Below are 27,059 nucleotides of genomic sequence, written 5' to 3'. Positions count from 1 at the left end.
AAAAAAAAATTGCAGTTTATTGGCACATTAGTCATAGCATGTTTGCCAAATTGACAGTTGAATACTGAAGCTGCTTTGGTTTGGGCATCTATAGCAGGCTTCAATGATTTCTGCTTTTTTTTTTTTTTTTTTGACACTTTGGTATAGAGAACTGTTGACTCTGAGGAATCTGTGTCCATAGGAAGATGCTACTCTACATCTATATACTTTTCCATGGTCTGAGGCAAATCGGCACAAAATTGAGGCAGAATCTGAAATTAAACAAGGTCTACATGGTAAAAATGCTGTCAGTTATTGGCAGCCAAGGTAGGGTCAGCCCTGTGTCTATGGATTACTGCACTGTCCATAATCTGTTCAAACTGATTTGAACCCGTATCTGTCCTAATCTAATTAGGTATGCTTGAATTTACAAACTGCAGTATCGCTGTTCTTCTGTGGTATTGTGTTTTGGTGTAGTGTTTTTTTTTTTTTTTTTCTATTAAGCATACTAATGGAAATTGTAAGAAAAGTGGACACAAAACAAAATGCAAATAAATATAAAGTAAGCCTGTAAAACAATGCAAACCAGCAAACAACACCAAGCATATTGATTATCAAATGGATCGAATAGAGAAACTAAAACAATGTCTGTCATTCAAACGAATATGTAGCCAAAAATCTATATCCAACAGATATAGGCAAAAATAGATCTAATGCTTTCACAGACCCAGGAAGATGACTTGACCACAGTCCAGGCGCCCCCAATAAACCCCATCCCCTCCACAACCTACCCTCCCCCAGATCTTAATTCGATCAGGCAAGCATCAGTATGTATACCTGACAACGCAAGAAAATTAATTCTATATTCCATAACAGATTCTCACATTAAACTAAACTATAAACAAAAATGTAAAGAAACAAACCAATTAATCATAACTCTATTGTGAATCCTGGCAAATAATTCCTGCTGAAAAGAAATAATTACACCCTACAGTCTCACAAAATCAAAGATCTTATAAAAGGGGTTTAAAGCTGATATTTTCCTTCAACTCTGGTGACCTAGTAGCCTCAAACTGAAAAATCCATTTTGTTTCCAACTGGAGGAGACTAACAATAATCCACACCAACCTTCTGACAGTTAATTGCATATCGTGGGGTCCATGTCTTACCATTTGGTAAAGTCACACTTCTTCCTGCATGGATCCAATTTCAAAATTTGAAACGTCCACATGGGAACGTGCCTCTATGTCTGATTACTGGGGGTACCTTGTTTTTGTAAAAAGCTGTGCATCAGATAATCTTTTTAATGATCTGGCCCGCCTAAAGGTAATTTGGGGCCTATTATTCATGTATTTAGCTGCCATCGGGTCTTCCCTAAGGAGATGCCAGTGAGCTGGCTCGCTGCTCAATGTTTGCCTCCAGCTGACTACTCCAATGACACTTGGATCGAGCTGTGGCTGCTGCTAGTGTTGGGAGAACCTCTGCTTTGGACATGGATCAAAAATGTTCTGTCTTACACGTCATGTCATGGTTGACTTCTTTTAACCCCTTTTACAACTAAGGGTAAAACAAATCTTAAAGCCTAAGTAAAATTTTACAACTGTGACATGTTAGTAAAACCCTACATGTCATCACAACTACTTTGTAGATCCAGGTGGATTATACTTTTTTTTTTTTTTTTTTTTTTTTTTCATGACGAAGCTTTCATTTGGTGGTAAATGGTAATGAATATCTTTTTTTTTTTTATTACCAAAGGAAAACTGGCCCAAAATGGTGAAACAATATTTTTAAATTAAGCTCTGTGTTTCTTGTTCTTACTATAACCTACCACCAAGGAACAAATCAAAATACATTTTCCAGCTCCTCGCAGCGATACAATTTGTGTCTATTTGTACCTGTATTACAGGCCAGAAATAATAGTGTGCGTGTTTTTTTGTGTTTTTTTTTTTCCTAAAACACACTGACACCAGTTTAAAATTAATAAAAATCCTGACCTTTTGACCCAACAACTATCCCTGGCACTGAACTAGATCAAACCTTGATCTAGGAATTTTTTCTTTTTTTAAGAGTTTTTTTTTTTTCTCTATAGAGAGAGATCATGTGACCCAGAATTGGGAGTCCCAGGTCCCGATCATTAGAAGGGGACCCAGGGCTCTTGGTGACACCCCAGTCTTTGTGCTGGGAGCGCGCTGTGCGGCGTGCTCACAGCACAAAGACAGGTACGCAAATATGCGACCCCACTGAAAAAAGCCCACTTCTGTGAGGCCACAAATTTGTGTGATATCGGTGGTAAAGGGGAATTGCATATTTCGCACCCTTTTGGTGATGTGTCTGATGATGACTCTTCTTGCTGAGCCACCTGGTAGTTTTTTTGCGACTTTCACGGACTATTGTTATATGGAGTGTAAGTATTTTTACAATTGAATTGGTCACATGTGCTTATAAGTAAGCATTTGCACATTTGTGTGAACTTTATTTGATCACAATTCACAAATTTGTAATTGATTATGAGCCTGGCACTAGTTGTATTTATAAATTTTTAGAAAGCTGGTAGCTTGTAACTGGTAACATGTGCTGCTGCTGGTTTTATGCTTAACATAGATTAAGTAGGTAGTGCGAGAAGTTTCACATGTTAACTTGTAGTACTTAAACATAAACATGCCTTTTACTTGACACATGTTTGGTATCTTCACATGCTAGAGGTAGAATATTTTCTTTTCTTGTTCAGTAAGTTTTTATTAAAATTTCTAAAGCAAAATTGGTTTGAAAAATCAGATATAAAATAAAGGTTATCGCTATTCATTAAAACAAGACATAGCAATAAATAATACTCAAGAAGAGGAGGGATAAAATATATAATTAAAAATGGGAAGAGAAGGAGGGGCAGAGCCTGAAGCAGCATGGAATAGGACAGTAGAGTAAGGACCTCCACTTGTACATTTTCTGAAACCTTTATATCCTGGGACCCCACAGCTTCTTAACTTGCCCCGTTGTATCCCATGTGGACTCAGCTTCATGTCCCTGGTCCACATGGATCAATCAGGCTTTATGCCTTGTTGAAACGCCTCTTTTATTCTTAGACTACTGTTTATTAATTTACAGGCAACTCACAATAACATTGGCACTTGTACGATCATTTCCTGAGATACAGCCAAGGTTTTTGATTCAGTTGATTGGTGCTACTTTTGGAAATGGCCTTCATTTCATAAAATGGGTGCAATTATTGTACCAGGCCCAGGTGGCAAGGGTCCTGGCTAATGGTTGGCTATCTAAATCGTTTCCTCTATTTAAGAGGATGAGATAAGGCTGCCCCCCCCCCCCCCACACACACTTTTGTAGGCATTGGCGGCAGAACATCTAGTGATGGCCTTATGATCCCATCCTTTTATCCAGAGTCTACAAATAGGCACATTAGTCAAAACGGTTAGTATGTATGAGAACAGAGCTGGTGACATGTTACACTGTTTTGCTTACTTGGGCCCCTCCTTACAAACCACCCTGCAGTTTGGATAGTTCTCAGGCCTAAAAATGAACTGAGAAAAAAATCTCAGATCCTACCCATCGATGGCTTCCTACTGCCCAGGGACCAGGCTTATCTTCCCTTACAGCAGGTCCACAAGATTAAATACCTGAGAGTTGCTTTCACCAAATCCCCTGCAGACTGTTTCCACCAATATTGAACCTTTGTTTTCCATGATTAAATCCAAGACTCAAGTACGGGCCGGGTTGTCATTGGGTGTGTTGGTAAGAATAAATTTATTAAAAAGTATACTTTGTGCCCAAGATATTGTGTCTCCTATGGCACTCTCCTGTATGTCTGCCTTTAAAATATTTTAAGCTTCTAGAGTCTATCCTTAATCCTTCTGTATGGGGCTCTAATAGACTCAGACTCAAACTGTCCTACAGTGCACTTAAAAATCCAACGAACCTCAGGGGAATGTACCTTCCATATTTTAATCTTTACTACCTCACAGCTCGGTTATCTCATCTATACAGTGTAGCTTAAGTGGACAAGGTTAGATTTTGTACTCTCCTGTGCCCCCCCCCGCCCCCGACTTGGCTGTCAAATGATCTGTTTCACTGCCAGGAAATTCATTGCAAGTTGTTGGATGTGGATTGTACTGCCCACTCTCAACTCTTGGATTAGTGAAATAAAACACTTTACTCCTATAAGACGTTTATATACATTAATTTGGTTTGCCATCTGTGACGGACGCAAGATCGCTGCCACTAATATGTGACGATCCCACAATCGCTGTCACCAGTATGTGATGAACACGGCGTCAGACCCCAGCCCTTCTCACCAAACTCGTGACCGAAGGACTAGCCAATCTAAAACCGCGATGTCACGTGCGTAACAATGCTGCACCCTACACAACAATTTTCCAGCTAATTGGACCACAATCTATGTACCGGCAGCCTGAGCGATTGTTACTGGGTCAGGTTAATTACGCAATTAATCCTTCACACTACCACCACCTCCTTTTTGTACAAAGAAAGAGGAAACTCGGCGATATCAGTTATAACACTATAATAATTGAGGTAATCATCTGCATAACACGGTCACCGCAGGCCGGTTATACAGAGGGTTAAACAAGCACAGTAGCGCTCTTTTTAGAGCAGGAATTCGGAAATTGCAATTAAGAGCTATAGAAACAGTTCAACACGTTCAGAAGGAAAGATTTAATACTAAAAGGTCAAATGGGTGCAATAAAAATATTTACAGAAAAAGATGTAACCTATATATATATATATATATATATATATATATATATATATATATATATATATATATATATATATATATATATATATATATATATATAGAGAGAGAACAACAGCACAGCAAAGAGATAACAGAAGGAGGTTAAAGGGTAAAGTACTTGCCATTAGGTCTTGGATTTAAGCAGATCAAATTTCAGAGCAGAAGGGTGATTTGATCTCCCTCTGTTTCGATGGTCAACGGGAGAAATCTTCAACTTGGCTCTCTTAGGCTTGACAGCCAGTTTTGTGGTCCCCCAGCAGGGGCTGTCTCTAAAGCCAAGGACCAATGCCTCATTTAGTTAGGGATGGTCTGGGCGGATACCTCAACTAGAGCCAAAATCTCTCATAACTCACATTTTGGCTCATAACTTTCCATATGCATAAGTGACACTCCACCCGCAGGTAGATTATTATGCAGACACGTCTGAGGATTGATTAGATATGAAATTCTACACTGGTTCACGAGATCTGCCTTTCTATGTATTCCAACCACGAAGAGTAACCTATCAAACTGTTCGCCTCCTCTTGGCCAATCTGATGATATGCCTGTTTTTTATGTAAGTCTCTCATATTTCAAGATATGAGACATAAGGGAAAACCGGATTTTTAAAAAGGTTATCTGGTTTCCTGCTTCTCTGGAATGCCTTGAACTCCTGGGAAGGCTGCGTTATCTTTTTACGAGGTGTTAAATTTTACAGCTCTGGTAGACAACCCAGCATTTCGCTCAGAAATGTTTTATAGCTCTGGGATTCCCTGCTGTGCTCTGGCCTGTGACACTTTTTAACACACAGGCCATATGTCAATGTATATGAACAGAGAGCAAGGGGGGGGAGAATGAGGGGACAAAATGGAGATTTCTTAACAAAATGGAGGCTGCGTCCTTCACTGTGTGCACGCTTGTTACACCATCTAAATATAATAAGACCTGGGACTGTTGGCTGCAATTTCCTGCAACATGTATATGAATGCCTTGTACATGAATACTCCCCTTTTTTTTTTTCCTCTTTGTTATTTGCTATTTGTGGATCACCTTGCTACATTTTATCATTTTGTGTGCTCATAGAAGCTATGGATCCTTGTCCCTTCCTTAGGTAATTTCCTCAACTCTGTAGTCACCTACATAGTTTAGCTTTATGGCTCTCTCTAGCCCCTTGATATATAGGTACCTTGATGTGATTGTTACCTACAAACTGGATTTTTTTACTTTCTTGCTTGTAAAATCCATTTCTTGGAGTACATCACGGAACACAGAGCAGGCTGTAATCATTACCGTCTGGGTTTTGTGCCACTTATAGGTGAATGGAGATTGGCAGACCAAAAACAAAGTAAGTCCTCTCACCTATGTAACTACCTCCCATACAGGAAGTTCCTCAATTTTGTAGCAAGCCATAAACTCCCTGAAAGAGGGGAAGGGCCTCTGTGCCCCGTGATGTACTCCAAGAAATGGATTTTACAGATAAGTAGAAATAATCCAATTTTCTTTATTGTACATCACTCAACGCAGCGCAGGCTATAATAATTACCATCTGGGATGTGCTAAAGCAATGCACTTGAGGGGAAGGAGAAACAGACAAAAAACCATAATCGATCCTACAGAACATACTCTGTTGTCCACAGCACTCTGCAGCCAAAAGCATTATCCTCTGTGGTTTGAAACCTTGTGAATGCGTGTACCAAAGACCATTTTGTGGCTCTGCAGACCTGAGCCACTGGCGCTTGATGACGACTAACACAAGACGCTCCCACACTCATATTGGAGTGCGTGGTTTTTGTTTTTTTTTACCCGAAAGGGGAGCAAAAAATCAAGTCTGATTGTTTTGATCTGTGCAGATAACCTTAAATAAGTTCTGACAGCCCGAATTATATCCAAAATGTGAAGAGCCTCCTTTCCTGGCGACTGCGGAAAAAGTCAGGTAAGACTATGTCCCGTTTTCAAAAGATAACTTGAAACCACTTTCGGCAAGATGTGGATGAGGCCAAAACACCCCCTTATGGGAAGGACCAAAAAATTGCTCTTTACACAAAAGAGCTGCCAAGTGTGATACTCTTCTTGTCAAAGTGATCAGAACCAAAAAAATAGATGTTAAAACCACCTTCTGAGTTAATAAGACTAAAGGAATATCACAAATTGGATCAAAAGGTGGTTTCTGCAAAACAGCCAAAACCAAATTTGAATCACAAGGACGGTCTAACAGGCGGAACCATATTGAACACCCCTAAATGAGGGAATGAAGCAGCGAATTAGAAGCAATCAGTCTCTTTGAAAAGCAGAGGGGACATCTACACTGATCATCAGGGCAATGATGATCAGTGTGACCTGATGATCAGTGTAGTCCCAGCAGTGCCACCTGTCAGTGCCACATCAATGCCACATATCTGCCCAGCTGAGCTGCCTTTCAGTGCCGCCTGTCAGTGCCCATCACTGCAGCCTCATTAGCGCACATCAGTGAAGGAGAAATATCACTTATTTACAAAATTTTATAACAAAAACTAAAACTTTTTTTTTCAAAATGTTCAGCTTTTTTTGGTTTGTTTAGCAAAAAATTAAAAACCCAGAGGTGATTAAATATCACCAAAAGAAAGCTCTATCTGTCTTAAAAAAAAAAAAAAAAAAAAATTGATATAGGTACAGTGTTGCATGACCGCACAATTGTCATTCAAAATGTGACCGCGCTGAAAATTGTCCTGGGCAGGAAGGGGGTATAAGTGCCCAGTAGACCTAGTTTAGGTTACCTCTACAGTGAGTTGTAAAGCTTTTAAATGCAAATGTTGAGAAAAGTACAAAAAAAAAAATCACTTGCTAAAATGAGAGTGTCAAAACTAGTAATGTGTAGTTGCATTATGAGTAACCAGGGAATGTTTTTCTTGATTTGAATATCAATAGGTTACAACTGTTTTTCCAAGATTATGGCTGATAAAAGCTTAAACTACACTTGTTTCGGTGCCCTTCAACGTAGTCACACAGCAGCAAGTAGATAATTGCTGCAGCCTAACAGTTGTAAATCTTTACATTTTGTGTACTTAGTATACCAGTGCTTTACATATCAAATAGCTCATCGCTTTTAGTAGGGAACTGTTAGTTTTCAGTGGGATTCAAAATTTCCAAAATGAAAGCCACTTCCATACAAAATTCACCTAGTGTCGGTGACATATGCTCAATTAAATTACCATAAATCAAAACCCAAATAAGGAGGGGGGAAAGAGCCATACAAATGCCATAAAGTTGAGTAATCATTACATACCCCTCCAAGATGGGGGGGGGACGGGGACGGATGCTTTAACATTTTTTCCAATAGCTTTTACTGCTGTCATGAGGCATGTAAACCTTACCTGTGACAGCAAGAGGCAATGATAGGTACTCTTTATGGACTGATCTGGGTTCCATAAGACCCCATATCCCTCTTCTGCCCTGAAAAGCATTTGATCACACCAAGATCGGTGTGAACAAATGCTTTCCATTTTTAAAAATGGCGCCGTTTCCATCTGGGAAAGTGATTGTATGCTCATCGCTTCCTTTTTCCTATATCATAGGGACAGACAGAGTGGTTCTGGTCTTTGTCCGCCTCTATGATCAGCCAGCAGAAGCACTGCCTGGTTGTTTGGGTGTCCTGGGTTGGACAGGCTCTGTCTCCCCACCCAGTGGATAGGACTCTCACAGTACAAGGTTGCAGTTAACAATAACTGAATTATAGCAACAAAAATTAAAAATGTAAATAATAAAAATATTTAATCTGCACATAACAATAATTGGATAATATTACCAACAAAAATAAATATAGATAGATAGATAGAGATGGATATATATAGAGATATATATATATAGAGATAGATAGATAGATATAGATAAATAAAATAAAAAATAAAAATTTCTGTAGATCACAATCAGATTACAACAAAAATAAATGCAAAGTATAAATTAGAAAATAAAAATATCAAAATAAATGCAAATCTCCTTTAAAAATAGATTTATTTTATAAAATAAAAATAATTTAATACATAAAATAATCTGCTGCTAACAATCAGTAATAAACCAGATTAATTAAAAAGAAATAAACAAAAAATAAAATACAAAACAAAAAATAAAATATATAAATTAATTAAATATTTATTATTATTATTAATTAAATATATAAATTGATGATAGGTGTGTGTGTGTGTGTGTGTGTGTGTGTGTGTATGTGAGAGAGATCTAGAGAGAGAGAGAGAGAGAGAGAGAGAGAGAGAGAGAGAGACACACACAGCGACAGCGCCCCTTCGCCAAGCGGGAGGGGAGTTCCACAGACGTCCGGTTAGCCTGCATCCCCCCTCTTGAGCCGCTTGGACCGCTTTTACAAGAGCCGACCATTGGTTCTAAACCCTGCTGCTTGCCCGCAGGTGGGCTAAATGTTTTAAAAAAAATCTTCTTGCCCGGCACCCAGAACTGCATGTCCCGGGCATCTGGTGATAGGAATTCAACATCCCTGACTGATTGCAGCTAAATACAACATACAGTCTGACACCTAATACTCCTGTTATGCAGATAGAGTAAGATCGAGACACACTTGGTCACAACCCCTAAATACAAAAAGATGCCATAGTGTGCGAATGAATATATATGATAAAAACCAAGATTATAAAAAATTAACCCCATTCTTCCACCAAATAAGAGAGTGGAGTTGTGGAGACATACAAGAGAGCAGAGATGCACTTCATATTACTCTAACCCTAATTGGAAAGGGGAGCATACACAGATCAATCCATATAACAAATCGTGTGTGGAAAAAGAGGGCGTCATACCTTAAATCCTGCCATGTATCTATGGTGGTAGGCTCCAAACGGAATCCCTTAATAAACATTCTTTCAGGTAGATCAAGAAATCTGCTCATTCAAACACATGAAAAATATCCACCTACTCCATAAAACTGGGTGGATTTCTTTTTAGCGCGAGATCAATGTTATTCATAACATGTTGCAACTCTAAGCAGAGAGTAGCCAAATTGTATAAACACCTAGTTTACTTTGTATCTGCCCTCTACATGCATATCTAATACCCACAGGTCATATCTGCTGAATATAACTTGCCTGTCAAACTCCCAACATTTGAATAGTGAACTCTCCTTATCAGGGGGTTGTTAAACTGATGCTACCAAGAGCTTTCACAGGAAATGCAGCTGCATGTGCCAATCATGACCTGTTGCTAGTCGTAGCAGGTACTGCTAGGGTTGTGTCATCAACCGATATACTTGTAATCGGAGCTCTGCATGCATTTCAAACAATCATGTATTGTATCTATCCAATATGGACTGTCCATCAAGCTCCAATCAATGAGGAATGCTGCACTGCCAATAGCCTAATAGTAATATAAATGCTGTGTGTAATATAAATCAAAAAATGTGTAATTTGTCTATGGTTTGCAAAGTCCATCTATACACTGTATAGCATGTACAAAAAATTAGAGGTGGAAGATGGCATCCTGTATAAATTAACTCTGCCCACACATCGGTTCTGCTAGAAATCAACAGATCTTGATTTTGTGGTAGCTATATTTTCCTAATATTCCTCACTTAAACCGAAGAAACCTTTTGGTTATCAGTAAAAATTTGCTTTCATTTCTTAGTATTCGTCGTGCATCTGTGTCTCGTATGCATCAAGAGAAGATTTCTGCATCTCCAACAATGAGTCTGAGAAGCCAAATGAAGGCAAGAGTGAGACGATCTTTTGGAAAACTGGTATGTTCTAATCTGTTTGCTGCATTTTAGAGCTAACTTCACAAAAAAACAAAAAAAAAGCAATGAGTGTAATTTTGTTTTTAATACATGTCTTTGCCTAATTAAAGGAGTTGTTCATGTACTTTGACTACCAGCCTTTTGATTTAAAATATATACCAATAGTACAAAAAGCCCACAAGTCTTGGTTGAGTCTATAACTAATCTTGTTTGTTTTCACATATAAGAAAGGATAGATTAAGAACAGGTATGCCTGAAGGCTGCCCACCCCTCCTTAGAGGAGGTGTGGGCTCCCTCCAGGAATACCTGCCCTTAATCGGAGGTCCCTTGACATGGGCACTGTGGCTTGCGCATATATTTGCAAATGTGTTCAAACAGAATCCGTTTTTAACGTAAACTGATAGAGACACTTTGGTGGATATGCAGACCGGTTGGTAAGTGTGCTGGGAAATTCTTTGTTTGTAATGTGCATTGCCCTTCCATGTGCACCTTGCTGCAAATGCCAGCTATAGGTTGGGGTGGTTGTCACTAAATTGTGTAATATTAAGAGTAAGGTAGGGGTTCAAAATTAGAACATTCCAGTAATGATGCCAAGGGATGAAGGTGAGAATATGAAAAAGAGAGGATCTTAATGAGGGACAGGAATGTGACGGAGTTGAAAGAGATGAATCCCACCCCTCCTAAGGGCTATGTGGCTTCCATTTAGCTCAAAAATGTAATGCCCGTTGGCCTGGTTGAGAGTAGGAAATCCTCAGGGCCTATCTTGAGGGATTTTTCTTTGGTATTGGAAAAAATTGTTTATGTTGCTTGACAGAAAAAAAAGATCAAAAGCTGTAAAGATAGTATCACCATAGGAGCATAGAACATACTGTACATAGTATGAACTAAGGAAAATTTGAAATCGTTAAAGATCAAATGGATAAAGCCAACGTCAATTTATTAGGACTCAGTGAACTCAAATGGACAGACAGGTACACTTTCACTCAAAGGATATGCTACTCTGGTCATGTAACTTGCAGGAAAAATGGTATGGCATTTATCCTCAACAAAAAGCTCTCAAAGACTAAGAGATACTATCAATGATGGTCATCTCAATCCATCTACAGGGAAGGCCGATCAATGTCACCATGATCCAAGTGTATCCAACAACAGATGCAGATGGAGGATGTAGAATTATTTTATGAACAACTTCAAAGTACAATAGATCAAGCAGTGAATCGAGATCTACTAATCATCATGCGGGACTTTAATGGAAAAGTAGGATGTAAATCCAAAGATGCAGTGGTTGTAAAGTATGTTTTAGGAGAAAGAAATTAAGCTGGTGATAACTTTTTACAGTTTTGCAAAGCTAACTGTCCATCAAGAATACACAATTCCAGCACCACAAGCATCGGGTATACACATAGATCTCTCCAAATGGCATGAATCGTAATCAAATTGAGTACATCTGCATAGGACAGAGGTGGAAATCTGCACTTTTGACAGCAAAGACTAAACCAGGAGCTGATTGTGGTAGCAACCACAAGATCTTTAGAGGCCTTCCAAGATATATTGAAAATTTCCACAAGATTACTGGATTAAACTAAATAGATTTGCAGTTCTGGGTACAGAAGATTGAGAGCCTGAAGAGTTATGAAACCATATTAAAACCATTAGTGAAGAAGCTGAAAGAACATTACAGATGAAGATAGGGGTGAATCTGCAGTGAGGCAAATAAGGCATTTGCATTGGGTGGCATTTTACAGGGGGGCAGCGCCACCCCCAGGCAGAAGGAGCCAGTGGCTTCACTGTAGGGGAGCAATTGCCCCTTAGGTTATTCCTTGACACCCCCCATTTTTTTGTGCAGGCCAGTCTCGTCTGGGCTTGGGTGGGGGGCAGCTGGGCTGGCACAGATTTGTGGACCGGATATAGGATGTAGAAGGGTTTGGTGCGTGGTCCTACCCCTTCCAGCTGGGTTAAGTTTGGAGCTCTATGGTGCATCTTGGGGACTGGATAGTCACTGAAGACTCTGACAGAGAGTGGGGGGGGAATAGTTTCCCCAGCTGGGAGGTGGAGGGGGTTCTGTGTGTCACCTCATGGCTGGGGAGTGGAGAAGGGTGCGTGAATTCATTAATGGGGACAAGTAGCAATGGGGGTTTATGTTAAACACAAAATCTATTTCATCATGCTTTGCTATATACAGTTTTATTACACTAAATACAGTGCCTTGAAAAAATATTCATACCCATTTTAAATTTTCCACATTTTGTCATATTGCAGGCAAAAATTTAAATGTATTTTATTGGGATTTTGTTCTACACCAACACAAAGTGACAGATAATTGTGAAGTGGGAGGAAAATGATAACTGGTTTTCAAAATTTCTTACAAATATCTGAAAAGTGTTGCATGCATTTATATTCAGCCTCCCCTGACACAATACTTTGTAGAACCATCTTTCATTGCAATTACAGCTGCAAGTCTTTTTTTTGGGTATGATCTCTACCAGCTTTGCACATCTAGGAGTGACATTTTTGCCTATCCTAATTTGCAAAATAATTCAAGCTCTGACAGATTGGATGGAGAGCATCTGTGAACAGCAATTTTCATGTCTTGCCACAGATTCTTAATTGGATTGATGTCTGGCCTTTGACTGGCCCATTCTGACACATGAATATGCTTTGATCTAAATCTGTAGCTCTGGCTGTATGTTTAGGGTTTTTGTCCTGCTGGAAGGTTTTGTTTTAAGATTGCCCTGTATTTTGGCTCCATCCATCTTCCCATCAACTCTGATCAGCTTCCCTGTCCCTGCTGAAGAAAAGCATCCTCACAACATGATGCTGCCACCACCATATTTCACGGTGTGGATGGCGTGCTCAAGGTGATGTGCAGTTTTAGTTTTCCGCCACACATAGCGTTTTGCTTTTAGGCCAGAAAGTTACATTTTGGTCTCATCTGACCAGAGCACTTTCTTCCACATGTTTGCTGTGTCCCCCACATGGCTTCTTGCAAGCTGCAAACGGGACTTCTTACGGTTTTTTTCTTTTCAACAATGGCTTTCTTCTTGCCACTCTTCCATAAAGGCAAGATTTGTGGGGTGCACGACTAATAGTTGTCCTGTGGACAGGTTCTCTCACCTGAGCTGTGGATCTCTGCAGCTCCTCCAGAGTTACCATGGGCCTCTTGGCTGTTTCTCTGATTAATGCTGTCCTTGTCCGGCCTGTCAGTTTAGGTGGACAGCCATGTTTTGGTAGTGGTCTCTTTCCATTTTTGGACAATGGACTGAATAGTGCTCTGCTCTGTGAGATGTTCAAAGCTTGGGATAATTTTTTATAACCTATCCCTGTTTTAAACTTCTCCACAACTTTATCCCTGACCTGTCTGGTGTGTTCCTTGGCCTTCATGAGGCTGTTTGTTCACTAATGTTGTCTAACAAACCTCTGAGGGCTTCACAGAACAGCTGTTTATACTGAGATTAATTTACACACAGGTGCACTCTATTTAATAATTAGGTGACTAATGAAGGCAGTTGGTTCAACTAGATTTTAGTTAGGGGTATTAGAGTAAAGGTGGCAGAATACAACTGCGGGCCACACTTTTCAGAAATTTTATTTGTAAAAAATGTTGAAAACCATTTATCACTTTCCTTCTACTTAGCAATTATGTGCCACTTTGTGTTGGTCTATCACATAAAATCCCAATAAAATAATTTGTTTTTTTATTGTAACATGACAAATTTCAAGGGGTGTGAATACTTTTTCAAAGTGTTTGTAGTCTTTTTGTAGTCTTTTCAAAATACACCACTGGATGAAGAAAAAAGTTGCCTTGGATTTCAGAAGAAACTAGAAAGTTAGAAAACAAGGCAAGCCAACATTTCTGGTGATATAGTAAAAAGGTTTCTCAAATGAATCGAATCAATTCCAAGTTCGGAAAGATAAAGGGAGAGATACCTCAAGAATATTTTGTCAGAAAATTGAGGCAAAGCATGTAAAAGTTAAAATCAGACTAGCTTTTCAGGACATTAAAAGATGGAAGCAGAAATTCCAACTTCGATTGGGGATGCTCAAAGACTCCAACAAACTTATACTGCATGATCCAGAGAATATTAAAAAGAGATGGAAAGATAATACTGAAAACCTATATATAAAGCCGTGTGGATAACCTTGTAGAAAGTAGACCAGGCAGTGACGCTAAAGACAAACCAGATATACTAAAGGAAGAAGTCGTACCAGCAATTAAAACTTTATCGAAAAATAAGTAAGCACGTATCAATGAGATTCCAATTGAGGTAATCGGAGGCTCTGAAGGTGCTATCAGCTCAGCTATGTCAACAGATCTGGAAGGAAAAAACTTGGCCAACTAACTAGAATAATTCACTGTTCATTCCCGTATTAAAGAAAGATGATGCCAAATATTGTAACAAGTACAGAACTAGATTGTAAGCTTCAAGGAGCAGGGCCCTCCTATCCCTCTTGTATTGAACTGTATTGTTGCTGTATTGTCTCACTTTATATTGTAAAGCGCTGAGCAAACTGTTGGTGCTATATAAATCCTGTATGATAATACAGAACGATTAATTCCACATGCTAGCAAATTATTACTGAAAATAATACAAAGGAGAATACAATCCTAGATTGAGTGAGTGAGAACTACCAGAAGCTCGGGCTGGGTTCAGAGAAGGCCGAGGAACAAGAGACATAATTGCCGTTGTTAAATATTGGAAAAGAGCAAAGAATACCAAAAAGATTGCTTCATTGACTACAGTAAAGCATTTGATTGTGTGGATCATGATAAATGTATGCAGGGCTCTTTTGCAAATGGGAGTACCTAAACACAACACAGTTAATAAAGAACCTCTACAAAAATCAAGAAGCTGTAGTGAGAACTGAATACAGCAACACTGACTGGTTTCTGATAGAATGTGGTGTGGTGTCAGGCAGGGATGTATCTCGTCACCTTACCTGTTCAACCTATACAGTGAGGCCATCTTCAGGAAAATAAATTTGGAGGAAGAGTCTGCAAGTATTTAAAGTTGGTAGCTGAGAAAAAAGCAAAAAACAAAAAACAGCCTGCGCTATGCAGATGACACAATGCTCATCACTAGCAACAAAGAAATGCTGTATCTACTGAAGTTGAAAGTCATAACATGGAATTAGAACTGAATACAAACAAACAAGACGAAAATCATGAACACAGAAAATGACAACCATTTTGAACTTGATGGTGACAGGATTGAAGTTGTAAATCATTTTATCTCCTAAGCTCTCTCATAACCAAGGAAGCAACCAGCAGTGATGAAATATTCCACAGAATTGCACATGGCAGCTACACAATGAAGACTCTAAAATGCAAAGAAATTATGCTGAAAATAAAGATCAAATTCGTCTATGCTCTCATTCTCTCAGGTTTCAATTAGGGTTTTGAGAGCTGGACACTACGGAAACAGGATAGAAAGAAGATTGACTCATTTGAGGTTTGATGCTGGATAAGTATTTTTATGTGTGTTGTGGACAGCCCATAAAACTAAGAGATTTTGGAAGGGATCAAACTGGCTATGTCGCTTGAAGCCCAAATGATCAAGTCCTATTTTGGTCACACTATCAGAAGGGAGAGATCACTGGAGAAGGAAATGTTTGGGAAGATTTAAGGAACCAGGCAAAGAGGGAAACTGACTACTAGGTAGTTGGACACATTAACTACAGCTGTGGGGATGACACTAGCACAAAGCAGACTTCTTTTAAGAGCTCTAATTGATGGTACTTACTAATAATATTAACCAGAAGTAATGGCTGATAATTTTTCAGCAATCCTAGTCCAAATCAATCATGAAAACTTACTTTTCCCCTGGCTTTTATGTAGTTTATCTGTTATTTGTACAATCCATTCCTGAGACCTGCGCATATATAGTGCATATTCACAAAAGTATAGGAAAAATGCTTGCCATTCACAGATCCTCATTTTCTCAAGTATTGCAAGACTTCTGTTTTGTTTTAAAGAATAATTCCAGGCTTTAGCATGTTATATTGGTCCAGCTTGGTCAATACCACTGAAAATCACTGGAATAGACTCCACTACGCAAGAAGTCATCACCCTGCCTCTCCACCTTGTTAAATCAGATAAACACTTTGCATTCAGTCAGAAAATGCAAGCTTTCTCTGTATGGCTCTTATGCCCAACGAGTGACCACCTGTGTTCACAATACAGGAGAGCAGCCACTCTGCTCCTGACTCAGAAGCAAGTGGAGATCACTGCAGTAGTGGTGTCCAGCAGGATTGGCCAGGTATGTCATATACATACAGTAGTTGCATTGGACTGATGTAACTAAAGAATAATTCCAGGCATCGGCATGTAATACATAAAAACTAAAAATAATTTGAAAGATTTTTTTAATACTGTCTCTTTGTGTTAGGCTTTGGAAGATTCGTCTGTGAAAAGAAATGCTAATACAAAGACTAAGAAGAAGCCTATAAACAAGGGATTTCATAATATTGTAGAAGAATTAAATAATATCACCCCACAGAGTTTATTAAAGAAAATAATACAAAATGGTAAGTGATTTTTATTTCCATATTGAAGTACTCTTGAGGGTAAATGACCAAAAAATAGTTGAGAAGCTGCATTGGAAGATTACTTTTAGGGTTTGTCATTGTATTTTTCTGTCTTCCCATAGTTGGGGGTAGGGCTGAAACTACTAATCAACATAATAGATTATGAAAATAGTTTTCAACTATTTTCATAATTGATTAGTTGGTCAGCCGATTAGTTGGCATGCATAGAGAATGCATTTGTTTACATATCAGAAAATACAGTGCAGCACACATAGAGCTCAGTACACTGTTCATACATGTCAGTATACACCGTGCAGTGCATACAGTTCAGTACAGGGCTCTGTGCAGGGAAGATCAGCATCTGAATCCAGAGAAGCTGATAGACTGGAGGTAATATAAGGCACTACAATTAAAGTGGTACTAAAGGATCGCTTTTATTGGAAAATAACACACATGTTTATACTTGGCTGCTCTGTGTAGTGGTTTTGCATAGAGCAGCCTGGATCCTCCTTTTCTCGGGTCCCCCACCTGTGCTCCTGGCTCCTCCTTTCTGTTGGTGCCCCCATAGCAAGCAGCTTCCTATGGGGGCACCCAAGCAGGCATGTCCATTCACACACACGGAGCCACGGCTTGGCCCCACCCTCTCTCCTCATTGGCTGACTGGCTGTGATTGACAGCAGCAGGAGTCAATGGCTCCTGCTTGCTGTCTCAGCAAATGAGCAGGCAGAGATCGGGACAGCCGAAGCTGTTGTGCAATTCGTTTATTCACGACGATAAGTATTGAGGCAGCTGGGGGCACTGCTGCAAACAAGGTTTTTTACCTTAATGCATAGAACCTTCAGCCTTTACAACCACTTTAAAGTTTTTTATTTTCTGCTCCTTCGAATTTCCCCGTCACTGTGGTCAAAAACAAACTTCAATTAGAAAATCGAACGTATGTTCTTAAAACAAAAATTTTCTAATAAGTGCTTGTCTGACCAGCATAAGTGACAGCAGGCGCAGGTAGCTTGTATCAAGTTACCTGCCTATGCCAAGGGAGTCTGTCAGGCATAATACTATATCATAGTCATGTTTGAAAATCTGCAAAACTGTTTTTAGGTAGCTTTTTAAATCGTTTTTTTTTTTTTTTTTCTCTTTAAAGAAATATTTTGATCTGAGTCTGGTGTGTACCAGATTCAACCTCCTAATAGTAGTATATACATCGCTTCTCTCTGTTATTCCCAGAGTTGATATATTTTACATTCTGTATTACCTATACTATACACGTTTGTGGAGTGTTTTTTTTTTTGTTTTTTTTTTTTTTCCGATTTGATCGAAACAATCGTCCAACTGTTAGATTTATGAAAATAATTGTTAATTGCAGCCCTAGTTGGGAAAAGGTGAATAGCCAGGGATGTGTTAAATGCCAATATTTTTAAAGGAAGGCTATAGCAGTGTTTTTCAATTTGTTTTGGTCAAGCACCCTTTACAATTGCACACAATGCTGGGGCAAACTAGTCTGAGACTCTTTTAAACAAGGAGGTGCATCCGAGTGAGGGAGCTCTTTTCCACTTTCTGCGTGTTACATTTTTTTAATAGCCCGCTTGATGCTTGTAAAACATGCAAAAAAAAAAAGTGCTGGCATGATTTTTAAGTTGCGCCCCACCAAAGTGCATTGTACTGCAGTACTACTTTGTGTTTTTAGTGTGCACAAACATAGATGCAGTTGGATGCATGGGGGTGCAATTACGAATTAAAGGTACCCATGCGCATGAACCCTTTCATAATCTGACTGTACAGGTATTTGTCAATTTCCTGTGGCACATCTGGGGACTCTTTGTGGCACCCCATTTGAAAAACACTGGGCTGTCTTATTTCTCTTGTACACCTTCCAATCACATTAACAATATATTTAAGGTCTGCCAACAACACAGTAGGTCAGGGATCTGTTTATGATTATTTCAAGATCCTGATTATTTTTAATTCTGCACTTCCACTACTTCACTGATTCATTATTGTTAATAGTCTCTCCTAATTTACTATTCTAATATTGTTTCTTGATAGTCTTACAGGACAGCCCATGAGATTTATGCATCTCCTCCAATGTAAAACATTACTGGACAGTTACTGTTTTTCCTACGTTCAGAGGAGATGCATCATTTGGTACCTGATGGAATTGTCATCCATTCAGGATTCTTGTACGCGTTGTCTGCAGTCTTCCACCCACCCTCCTTTTTGCTCTCACCCTTTGATGGTGTGATTCTTGTCCATCCTTGGCTCCCAATCTCTTCTCTTTTACAGATAGGCAGATGCCTGGGCCCACTTTTTCAGTACGTGTGAAAGGCCAATACTGGCTTGCCCCTGTGGTGGACCGGCAGGGCCTGGGCTGGTGTGATGCCCTTCTGTTGGCAATAAGCAAACATTCCTGCTGGCTTTTCCCCAGGTTTGACAGAAGCACTTTCTGTTAGTGTTTTTGAAGGAGGGAGGTGCCCATCTCTTAGGTGTTGTCTTGAAAGACTTCAGGAACTTGAGTTACTGGTAAGTGAACTCCAGGATTTTTTTTGTGTGCAACTTTTTGATTCAAAAACAGTCACATGACATATACAGTTGCAAGAAAAAGTATGTGAACCCCTTGGGATTACATGGAGTTTTGCCTGAATTGGGCATAAAATGTGCTCTGAACGTCATCTAAGTCACAACAATAGAAGAACACAGTCTGCTGAATGTAATACTACACAAACATTAGATGTTAGCAATAGTGGTGTGACCCTCCTGCGCTCCAAATAATGTGTTTAAACAATTATCAAATAAAATAAATGAACCCCAAACAGCTGCTAGCATTAAATCATATACCAGTGATCAAGTGAATATAAACCATATAAATGCTGCGCTACATTCAAAAATAAAAGTGAATGTGGAATCCAATGACATAAATCAATATAGTGACAATAAAAAACCATATAAATGCTGCGCTATATTCAAACTAATTAAAGTGAATGTGGAATTAAATAACTTAAATAAAACAATAGCAATAATAATAAATATAATAAATTGTGCTTAGTGATAACACAAAAATAATGGCAAAACACAAACTAAAATCAATACGCATGTGCATAAAAATGCACATACATATATTACACGTGCAAAATGTGAAGTGAGGTCAATCTAAATAATACACACAAAACTCAAAATCCAATAATGGAATATTAAGGTGAAAAAAGTCCAATAATGGAATATTAAAGGTGAAGAAATTTTGGTTTTGGTAAACTGTGTTTCCAATATGCTGTAAGGTGACCACAGGTGAAACAAAACGTGCAGGTATCTGGGTGTAGATAACTTGTGAATCCAACCACCTTCTGGATTAGCCTCTCACCTCATCACTTCGACCCTTGCGGGTCACAGAGCAGTATGGATCTCTCTCACAGATCCTCCAGGCACCACAGCACTCCAAAACCACTTCTCAGGATACAATATTCCCACTCAGCTCTTCTCCAAGTGTAGATGAAATATCACTTTCCCAGAATAAAACAAATGGATCCTCCCATAGTGTAGTAAGTTTATTATACCATTGGAACATCACATGTATAATAAAAAAACACTCACGTAGCAGCCAGTCCACATTAAACCCTCATGCTCTCAAATGAGGATATGTGTATGTAAGTTGGGTGTACAGCTGAGTCCACAGGTGTACCAAGATGGCCGCCACGCCGGAAATACGTCACCGCGTGGCGGCCATCTTGGTACACCTGTGGACTCAGCTGTACACCCAACTTACATACACATATCCTCATTTGAGAGCATGAGGGTTTAATGTGGACTGGCTGCTACGTGAGTGCTTTTTTATTATACATGTGATGTTCCAATGGTATAATAAACTTACTACACTATGGGAGGATCCATTTGTTTTATTCTGGGAAAGTGATATTTCATCTACACTTGGAGAAGAGCTGAGTGGGAATATTGTATCCTGAGAAGTGGTTTTGGAGTGCTGTGGTGCCTGGAGGATCTGTGAGAGAGATCCATACTGCTCTGTGACCCGCAAGGGTCGAAGTGATGAGGTGAGAGGCTAATCCAGAAGGTGGTTGGATTCACAAGTTATCTACACCCAGATACCTGCACGTTTTGTTTCACCTGTGGTCACCTTACAGCATATTGGAAACACAGTTTACCAAAACCAAAATTTCTTCACCTTTAATATTCCATTATTGGACTTTTTTCACCTTAATATTCCATTATTGGATTTTGAGTTTTGTGTGTATTATTTAGATTGACCTCACTTCACATTTTGCACGTGTAATATATGTATGTGCATTTTTATGCACATGCGTATTGATTTTAGTTTGTGTTTTGCCATTATTTTTGTGTTATCACTAAGCACAATTTTTTATTATATTTATTATTATTGCTATTGTTTTATTTAAGTTATTTAATTCCACATTCACTTTAATTAGTTTGAATATAGCGCAGCATTTATATGGTTTTTTATTGTCACTATATTGATTTATGTCATTGGATTCCACATTCACTTTTATTTTTGAATGTAGCGCAGCATTTATATGGTTTATAAACATTAGATGTTGCCATGGTTTAATTGCACATAACATGTAAACATTCACATTACAGTGAGGAAAAAGTATGTGAACCGTTGGACTTAATAACTGGTTGACCCTCCTTTGGCAGCAATAACCTCAACCAAACGTTTACTGTAGTTGCAGATCAGACCTGCACAACGATCTGGAGTAATTTTGGACCATTCCTCTTCACAAAACTGTTTCAGTGTAGCAATATTCTTGGGATGTCTGGTGTGAATCGCTCTCTTAAGGTCATGCCACAGCATTTCAATCGGGTTGAGGTCAGGACTCTGACTGGGCCATTCCACAAGGCGTATTCTGTGCTGTTGCAGCCATTGTTTTGTTGAATTACCGTATTTTCCGGCGTATAAGACGACTTTTCAACCCCTGAAAATCTTCTGAAAAGTCGGGGGTCGTCTTATACGCCGGTGCGAGCCGGTGTCAGGGCGGCACTTTTTCGAGGGGCGGCGCGGCGCTGCCCCCCCTCCTCCTCCAACGGTCACTAAGTACAGGGATGGGCAGAGGGGCTGCTGTACCTTACCTGGCTCCGGTCCCACGACGATCCGGTCCAGGAAGCGCGGCTGCTCCTTCTTTCAGTTCGACCGCTCGATGGTCACGCGGCTGCTCGGCTCCGCCTCCTCACCGGTGATTGGGCGCCAGCACTGGAAAGGCACACAGGCGACCAATCACCGGCGAGGAGGCGGAGCCGAGCGGCCCTGCGAAAATCGAGCTTCCGAACTGGAAGAAGGAGCAGCCGCTCCTCTCCCCCACTGACACGAACGATGGGGCACTATTCCTCCTCCACACTGACACCAACGATGAGGCACTGTTCTCCCCACTGATACCAATGATGGGGCACTATTCCTCCTCCCCACTGACACCAATGATGGGGCACTATTCCTCCTCCCCACTGACACCAATGATGGGGCACTATTCTCCCCACTGACACCAATGCTGGGGCACTATTCCTCCTCCCCACTGACACCAATGATGGGGCACTATTCCTCCCACTGATACCAATGATGGGGCACTATTCCTCCTCCCCACTGACACCAATGATGGGGCACTATTCTCCCCACTGACACCAATGATGGGGCGCAATTCCTGCCATTGACACCAATGATGGGGCGCAATTCCTGCCACTGACACCAATGATGGGGTGCTATTCCTCCCACTGACACCAATGATGAGGCACTATTCCTCCCACTGATACCAATGATGGGACACTATTCCTCCCACTGACACCAATGATGGTGCCCCATCATTAGTGTCAGTGTGTGAGGAATAGTGCCCCATCATTGGTGTCAGTGGGAAGAATCCTGCCCCATCATTGGTGTCAGTGGGAGGAATAGTGCCCCATCATTGGTGTCAGTGGGAGGAATAGTGTCCCATCATTGGTGTCAGTGGGAGGAATAGTGTCCCATCATTAGTGTCAGTGGGAGGAATTGCACCCCATCAGTGTCAGTGGGAGGAATTGCACCCCATCATTGGTGTCAGTGGCAGGAATTGCGTGTTGGAATATTATTATATTATTATTAATATTGGAATACCATACTGAAATAGCATACCATATTGAAATCAAATCTGATGTTTTTTCATTTTTATTTGGTGTGCGTTTGAAGAGGGGTAGTCTTATACGGCGAGTATAGCTCAAACCCCATATTTTAACAGGAAAAGTAGGGGGTCGTCTTATACGCCAGAAAATACGGTACTTGTATGCTTTGGGTCATTGTCCTGTTGCATCACCCATCCTCTGCGGAGCTTCAGTTGGAGGACAGATGGTCGTACGTTTTCCTGCAAAATGTCTTGGAATTCATTTTCCCATCAATGACAACAATCCATCCAGGCCCTGAGGCAGCAAAGCAGCCCCAAACCATGATGCTCCCTCCGCCATGTTTTACAGTGGGGATGAGGTTTTGATGTTGGTGTGCTGTGCCTTTTTTTTTTTCTCCACACATAGTGTTGTGTGTTCTTCCCAAACAACTCAATCTTGGTTTCATCTGTCCACAGTATATTTTGCCAGCAGTGCTGTGGAACATCCAGGTGCTCTTTTGCAAACTTCAAACGTGCTGCAATATTCTTTTTGGACAGCTATGGCTTCCTCCGTGGTGTCCTCCCATGTACTCCATTCTTGTTTAACTTGTTGCCAACCGCAGATAGCCGAATTACGGCTGCACTGCGGCCGGGCAGTTCTGAGTGGACGTCATATGACGTCCCCCCAGAACGCGCTCTCCTGCGCGCCCCAGGGGGCGCGCAGCCGGCGATCTCCGTGATCGCTGTGTCCTACGGACACAGCTGATCACGTGATGTGGTAAAAGGCCAATCACAGCGGCTTTTTACCACCTGATCAGCGGTGTCCAATGACACGCTGATCAGAGGGAAATGCAAGTGCCGGTTCTCGGCTGCACTTTCCTCACGCTGTCAGATCATGAGGAAAGTACTGCCGAGAACCGGCAGTTGTCAGAGCGGGGATCGGCACCGATCATCAGGGCACTGATGATCAGTGCCCTGATGATCGGTGCCCAGCAGTGCCACCCGCAAGTTCCGCCCACCTGTGCCCTGCAGTGCGCCCACTAGCTCCGCCCACCTGTGCCCAGCAGTGCACCCACCTGTGCCACTCTGCAATTTCACACACCTGTGCCCAGAAGTGCCACCTACCTGTGCCACCCACCTGTGCCCGCCCACCAGTGCCGCCCAGCAGTGCTGCCCACCAGTGCCACCAGTCAGTGCCCAGCTGTTGTGCCAGTCAGTGCTGCCAGTCAGTGCCCAGCAGTGATGCCAGTCAGTGCCGTCTATCAGTACCCATCATTAGTGTCACCTATCAGTGCCGCCTATCAGTGCTGCATATTAGTGCCGGCTATCCGTGCCACCTCATTAGTACTGCCTATCGGTGCCCTTTAGTGCTGCCTATCAGTGCCGCCTATCAGTGCCCATCAGTGCTGCCTCATCAAAGCACATCAGTGAAGGAGAAAAATTACCTGTTTGAAAAATTTTATAATAGAAACAAAGAAACTTTTTTTTTTCTAATTTTTTGCAATTTTTTATTTATAGCGCAAAAAGTAAAGCGCCCAGTGGCGATTAAATACCACCAAAAGAAAGCTCTATTTGTGGCCTGGTAAATAAGGGGGTATAAGTGCCTGGTAGGCAAGTGGTTAATGATTTCCTTATTGTAGATGTGTCAACAAAAATGTTAGCATGTGCCAGAGATTTCTGTAGGTCTTTAGCTGACACTCTGGGATTCTTCTTTACCTCGTGCTGCATTCTGCGCTGTGCTCTTGCAGTCATTTTTACAGGACGACCACGCCTAGGGAGAGTAGCAACCGTGCTAAACTTTCTCTATTTGTAGACAGTCTGTCTTACCGTGGACACATGAACATCAAGGCTTTTGTAACCCTTTCCAGCTTCATGCAAGTCAACAATTCTTGATCGTAGGTCTTCTGAGAGCTCTTTTCTGCGAGGCATGGTTCACATCAGACAGTGCTTCTTGAAACCAGTAAACCCAAAACAGGTGTGTGTTTTTTAAGGGCAGGACAGCTGTCAGCAACACATCCAATATCATCACACTGATTGGAGTCAAGGTTGGCTCACTCCTGGCTCCAATTAGCTCTGGGAGAAGTCCTTAAGCTAGGGCCTCACATACTTTTTCCTCCCTGCACTGTGAATGTTTACATGTTATGTGCAATTAAACCATGGCAACATCTAATGTTTGTGTAGTATTATGTTCAGCAGACTGTGTTCTTCTATTGTTGTGACTTAGATGACGTTCAGAGCACATTTTATGCCCAATTCATGCAAAACTCCACATAATCCCAAGGGGTTCACATACTTTTTCTTGCAACTGTATACCCCATGGAAATTGTTGACTTTTTACACATATTTGAAACAACAAACATTTAGATGTTCATTCAGATAGTACCTACAGGTATAGGTGATATACTTGAACAAAGTATACCCAAAATTGACATTGTGTATTCATTCTTATAATTTAAAATAACAAAATTGCATATTTGTCACATTTAAAAAGTGATTATACCTGTATATTTATCAACACTTTAAAATTAAAATTGTCTGTTTCAGATTGGGTGCAAAATAGATGTGATTAGATCCTTCATTGGAAGTATAAAGGTGAAACCTGTCTTATTTAAACCAATGATATCTACAGTCTAGTGTAGACTTTTTTTGACGTGTGGTATCAACATGCCTTTAAAAAAAGATTATGGAAAGGGATTTATACAGATCACCTAACAATTTGAAATCTACTTCTCCTCTGTAAGGAAGAAATCTATAAGTGGCGTATTTTTCAAATGACTATAAATTTGTGTAGGACCGGCTGGCCCAGCAAATCAACCCAAGTAATGATCATTTGATGTTAAAAGAAGTCTTCAAGAACCTCAATATTTAATTGTGGGATATGTAGGTAACTCTTACAATAGTTGGCATATCCCACATTTAGAAAAAGATTGAGCCAATTTAACCTGCATGGGCAGTGTACCAGGAAGCCTTTTCTGTACATAAAGAACATTACAGCAAGACTACAGATTGAAATTAAACATATACAGTATCTCACAGAAGTGAGTACACCCCTCACATTTTGTAAATATTTTTATATCTTTTCAAGTGATAACACTGAAGAAATTACACTTTGCTACAATGTAAAGTAGTGAGTGTACAGCTTGTATAATAGTGTAAATTTGCTGTTCCCTCAAAATAACTCAACACACAGCCATTAATGTCTAAACCGCTGGCAACAAAAGTGAGTACACCCCTAAGTGAAAATGTCCAAATTGGGCCCAATTTGCCATTTTCCCTCCACTGTCATGTGACTCATTGGTGTTACAAGGTCAAAGGCGTGAATGGGGAGCAAGTGTGTTTAAATTTGGTGTTCTCTCGAACTCTCTCATACTGGTCACTGGAAGTTCAACATGGCACCTCATGGCAAAGAACTCTGAGGATCTGAAAAAAAAAAAAAAAATTGTTGCTCTACGTAAAGATAGCCTAGGCTATAAGAAGATTGCTAAAACCCTGAAACTGAGCTGCAGCATAGTGGCCCAGACCATACAGCGGTTTAACAGGACAGGTTCCACTCAGAACAGGCCTAACCATGGTAGACCAAAGACGTTGAGTTCACATGCTCAGCGTCATATCCAGAGGTTGTCTTTGGGAAATAGATGTATGAGTGCTGCCAGCAATGCTGCAGAGGTTGAAGGGGGGGTCAGCCTGTCAGTGCTCATACCATACGCACACACTGCATCAAATTTGTCTGCATGGCTATCCCAGAAGGAAGTCTCTTCTAAAGATGATGCACAAGAAAGCCCGCATACAATTTGCTGAAGACAAGCAGACTAAGAACATGGATTATTAGAACCATCTCTGATGAGGCCAAGATAAATTTATTTGGTTCAGATGGTGTCAAGCGTGTGTGGTGGCATCCAGGTGAGGAGTACAAAGACAAGTGTGTCTTGCCTACAATCAAGCATGGTGGTGGGAGTGTCACTGTCTGGGGCTGCATGAGTGCTTCCTGCACTGGGGAGCTATA

General features: G+C 40.5%; 1 protein-coding gene across 1 annotated transcript in view; it reads left to right on the top strand.

Moving 5' to 3' along the window:
- Nucleotides 1-27,059, top strand: part of CENPT (centromere protein T) — a gene marked incomplete at its 3' end in the record, with an annotated part of 281,323 nt that overhangs the window by 31,269 nt on the left and 222,995 nt on the right. Inside the window, exons 3-4 of the mRNA XM_089692549.1 lie at nucleotides 10,340-10,451; nucleotides 16,835-16,973. Coding sequence (XP_089548675.1) covers nucleotides 10,340-10,451; nucleotides 16,835-16,973 — 251 coding nt within the window. The remainder of the gene's footprint in view (nucleotides 1-10,339; nucleotides 10,452-16,834; nucleotides 16,974-27,059) is intronic.

This window comes from Staurois parvus, unplaced genomic scaffold (assembly GCF_062004578.1).
Source record: "Staurois parvus isolate SC_StPar_1 unplaced genomic scaffold, SC_StPar_1.0 ptg000594l, whole genome shotgun sequence".
Lineage (NCBI taxonomy): Eukaryota > Metazoa > Chordata > Amphibia > Anura > Ranidae > Staurois > Staurois parvus.
Note: the sequence above shows the minus strand (reverse complement) of the source record. Positions and strands in the feature narration are given on the sequence as shown.